Here is a 4,933-nt window from a genome sequence, read left to right as displayed (position 1 = left end):
GCCTGTCTGTATAATGTCTTGTGATGTCCACAGCCTACCCCACACTGTATAAAGTGAAATGTTAGATTTACTTAACCATGTTATGTTACTTGGTTCCATTTAACTGAGTTGAGTAAATTCAAAGCAATATACCAGTTTTTTAGCCAAAGAACATGAGTATGTTGCTTTGAATTTACTCAACTCAGTTAAGTGGAACCAGGTAACATAACATGGTTAAGTAAATCTAACATTTCACTTTATACAGTGTGGGGTAGGCTGTGGACATCACAAGACATTATACAGACAGGCTCTAGTATCATGGCTACCCAGCAACGGAGCTCAAAAGTGTGGGGGATCATTTTAAGAAAATGAAAGAGAAACCTGTGCAATATCTGCAGAGCAGAACTTGCCTTCCACAGCAATTATTTTTAGTTAGCATATAGCTAAAATCTAACGATGGGTATACAATAGCAGCTGCATTCTGGCGCGARAAGCTSTATGTTTTATATTCAATTAACYTATGATCCGATTAGTCAACTAATCGAAAAAATAATCAGTGATTAATCAATTATAAAAATAATCGTTTGTGGCAGCCCTACTTCCAGGTACTCTACCCACCTCTGTTTATATAAAACTCTATGGTTATTTAGGAGTGTTAAAAGCAGCAGCACCTAGCTGTAGCACTTKCAGTGCAACCACACAATGCTAAATTAACTGTGGTGTAAATGTTACACAAATAGCATAAAAGCTCCATAAATTTCTGGTACTGGAGTTGTTTTAGAACAGCAGCAATCCATTTAAATCTCATCGGTGCTCAAACTAAACTCAGTTCGTCTGATGCTCTTCACAGAGCTACAGTATCTATAACAGGTAAGATACTGTAATATTGTTCATAACCTTTCCACGAGCCCAACTTCAAAAGAACTGAACGACTGCTTGAAGACCTTGGAAACACGTTTGCCTCCTTAGTGCCTACATTCAAGTCCTCCGGCCACAGCTTCTGACACAAAATCCCTAAATCACGTTAAGTTTTCACATAAAATTACACTCAATTACTTCTTTAAATAAAGCACCGTTTTCCCCTCTCATGCTGCCCCAATCCCTCATCCTCCTCTTATCACACCTCCTCTCCTTCTCCTTCCCCACTCTTTCTCTCTCTGGCTGTCTCTATCTATCTTCCCATCCCCCTTGGTGTTTCCCCCCCTCCCTCCCTACAATCAATGTGGCTTTTAAGATGCCTATCGATTTGTTCCCCTAGACAGGCCCAGCGCGCTGGGGCGACACTTTGATTGCTGGGCCAGTAATTACTGTTATTATTTATGCATCTGGGCAAAATGGCAGGACTTAACATTCACAGTACAAGAGGCCACAGGCAATCAACAGAGGTGAGCACCTGGAGCAGCGGAGAGGGAGGTGGGAAGGAATAAAGAAGGAGAGATGCATTGTCCCCTATGAGAGCTGCACTCCAGAGATGATCTTAAGGTGTGCAGCTGAAGATATTCGCACTCACACACACACACACACACACACACTCCTGAGAGAGGATATGAAAGCATGGGCAGGAGACACGTGTGCAAATGCATTTGGATACCAGGGAATACTCCTGTGTTTGTGTGAAAGGGAGCAAGATGAGGTAATCTTACCTGTGAGAGCCCCAGGTAGATAGAAACCGTCTCTGAGATGTAGAGGAAGCGTCCCTCCTGGCTGACCACAAACACAAAGCCATCCAGAGACTACACACACACACACAAGCAGACACACACACAAAGGTAAACAGAAACAAGACAGACAAATTAGAGCAATTAGCAAGTATCGAACAAATTGCAATGAGCTAGAGAACAAACAACGCGTCACCCTTCGGCCTCTCGTCTCAATTCACGAGTGCACTTTACGCACACGAACGCAAACCTGCCGCTACACACAACAGCTGCCTCCTCAAACACAGCACGGAGGCACGACGTGCGCACCCGRCCATGCACACATGGGCACACGTAAACAAATTTAACAAAAGAGAAACACCGCTTATAGACCGGGGCTGTTTCAATCAGCCGTAATAAAGTCCAAGACAAAGCCTCAGCCTGGACCCGCAGCCTCACACACTCATAAACACACACCAGACACAGATAAATCCAGAGTCATTACAGGCTGCGCTGACTCTAATGAGAAGTGAAAGGTATACAGCCAGCCCATTAGAGGAGACTGCTTCAGAGAATAATATTAATRGTCATAACAGGCGTCCAGGAGTGAGTCGCCTCACAGAAGACACAGGACCGGGGCCACTTGAAGCTGAGGGATGAAGAAGAAGAAGAAGAAAAAAAGAATTGCTATTTTGGCGGCCTGGCTTGCTTCGGCCTGGCCCGACACTTAAAGTGGCTGCGATAATTTATGCAACTGCCACATCCAGTATGCAAATGACCGGGCCGGGGTGTGGGGCGTCATGTGTCGCAGCGAGGGAGAAACCAGCCGTCTGAATGTCGGAGAACTAAAGTGCAATTATCGGGCTATTACAGAGGGAGGATGGCTGGGAGGGGCGGGTGAAATCATACAGTTTTTCTGGAGCATTAATTTGATTTCTATCAGCGCTGCTCACCAAGCTTTCCCTTCCTCCTTCAAAATGCCGGAGGACTGGAAACACGTGTGGTGTTTCTTTGTTTTTAACACGACCCTTCTCACTTCTGAATCCCCCCCACCAACCTCAAACTCCTCCTGGTCCAAAGCTCAATCTGCAGGACTACTTTCTTTGCGCCTCCTCTGAGTCTTTGTACTGCGTTTCATCACTCCTGCAACTCCCCTGCCTCAGAAAAGCCCCTCAGGCTCCATTCATCTGTCAGCCCAAACGGGAGGCTTTCTATGGCAACAGCAGTGTCCGAGCATCTGAGCTTCATCAGATGTTTGCGTCTGTGTATATGAATGCGTTTGGGAGTTTGCCAGGGAATTTATAATTGAGGGTTACACTAAAGCGCCGCTGTCCGAAACACAACACACATTTTATATTTTGGCCATTTTTAAAAACACACAGAAGCGTACGATGTTCCTGTTTGTTTTTGCTGTGGGAAAGTAAGGCTGGAAAAGGACTACGGGATAAACTGATGTAATAAAAAAAGACATTACAGTCATTGCGGTAAAAAAATAAAGGGAGCGCGGTCGTTGTTACCTGTAGGAGGTGTGCTCCTAAGTGTTGCTCAAACATGTCTGTGGCCAGAGAATGAGCTGATCGTCGAACTGCAGAGAAAAAAAAGAAAAACGCATCAGAAACCTGTTGATTTTTATTTTTCATTAGTTTTCCTATTTTTCCTCTTTATTTCGACTTTCCATCTGTATTTCTAGTTCCTTAGTCTTTTTAGGTACAGCTGAGGTTGTACATTTTTAAAAATAAGTTACAAGAGAGACTTGTAACACAAACACAGGACATCAGTTACACAAAAGCATAAAKCATTATGTTGACATTTAAAGGGGGCAGAATTAAACAAACCTAAAAACAAGAACAGGCTTTAAACGATGATGTTCCCATTTTCTTTAAAATATGCTGAAAATGTCCCAGTGCAATCAAACTGGARAGTTTCAGTTTTTACTAAGGGTGCAACGATACAGAAAATTCACGACTTGGTTCGGTTCAATACTTTAGTCTCGCGGTTTGATATTTTTTCGATACAAAAAAAGAGAAATGTCCATGCCCTTTTTAACTTGTAATTGATTTAAATTAATTATAAACATTTGTTTAATCGCAAAAGTCCAGTTTTTAAATTAAATGTTGCTGAAACAGCAAGTTTCTCGGTGGACCTGCGCTCGACAATACAGCCTAGGTGGAGTAGTCGAACACAGATCCACTGATCCTTCAACACAGAGCATCTTCAGAAGACAAGTTGATAAAATATTTTTAAAAAATCTGTATTGTTTGATACAAGTGTGTACTGAACCTAAAGCTCTGTATTGAATGGTTKGACACGGGTACATGTATTGTTGCACCCCTAGTTTTTACTGCAGTGAATTCCAGGAAAATGAGCAGTAAAGAAAAAAGTATTTTCCCAAGTTCTGTAAAATTCTGGGAGTGTAGACTATGACTGTACTGTCTGACATCTTGAAACGTAGACACAGAGGCAGCAGGCCAAGGATAGATTTGTAACTAAAGGTATACCTGAGTAGAATGGCAAGTTTACCAGAGAGAATAGGGTACAGTGGTGTGTGAAAGGTTTACATTTTGTTATAAATCGCAACGCTCCATGGTAAACAACATTCAACATGTGCAGAGAAAACAGAAGGTCTAACACAGCTCAATCCTGGTCCTCGAGGCCCCATATCCTGCATGTTTTAGTCATTCTTCAGCAGGTCTTCAAGCTCTGCAGAAGRCTGTTAATCACTCAATACCCACAACTAGTGATTGCAAAATAAAGGTTAAAAGATATTAATCAATATATGTAAAGATGTATGTTTATGCTTCCAAAGTTTAAGAAACATTAAAACATGAAGTAGTGACAGGAATGTTTTAAAACATGCTTCATGGTTGAACTGAAGCCAACTAAACCAACAGTTTTAACAATTTACCATTAGTTTGCACACAGAAGTATAAATATACAAAATATTTTGTTTTGTGTTACTGTGGTTGCTTTGCATTTCCTATCCTTATTATAACCATGTACTGACTTTCATTCAATTCTGTAGCCTAACCCAGACCCTTACCCTAACAATAGCCCCTGACCCCAAAATGGCATTACATCGTGTTTGGACTGGGCTTTGGTCCCCAAAAGGACAACCAACCCTGACAAGGTAGGTGTGTATACCAGAAAAGGTCCTGTAAATGATAAGAAAAACCAGGTACCCACACAGACTGAGTGTCTGCATCACCACTCTTAATGCATCCCAAACACAAGCTATCAGAGCTGCTTCAGGACCAAAGTGGTGCTGTTTACCAAGGCAATTACAATACAAATAGAGTTGGAGGTGGTTAGGCAGGGAG

At 42.2% G+C, this 4,933-nt stretch overlaps 1 protein-coding gene across 1 annotated transcript in view; it reads right to left on the bottom strand.

Moving 5' to 3' along the window:
* Positions 1-1,622: 1,622 nt before the first annotated feature.
* Positions 1,623-4,933, bottom strand: part of npas1 (neuronal PAS domain protein 1) — a gene marked incomplete at its 3' end in the record, with an annotated part of 30,644 nt that continues 27,333 nt past the window's right edge. The window contains 2 exon segments of the mRNA XM_014005213.1: positions 1,623-1,712; positions 3,134-3,201. Coding sequence (XP_013860667.1) covers positions 1,623-1,712; positions 3,134-3,201 — 158 coding nt within the window.

Source organism: Austrofundulus limnaeus, unplaced genomic scaffold (genome assembly GCF_001266775.1).
Source record: "Austrofundulus limnaeus strain Quisiro unplaced genomic scaffold, Austrofundulus_limnaeus-1.0 Scaffold29, whole genome shotgun sequence".
NCBI lineage: Eukaryota > Metazoa > Chordata > Actinopteri > Cyprinodontiformes > Rivulidae > Austrofundulus > Austrofundulus limnaeus.
Note: the sequence above shows the minus strand (reverse complement) of the source record. Positions and strands in the feature narration are given on the sequence as shown.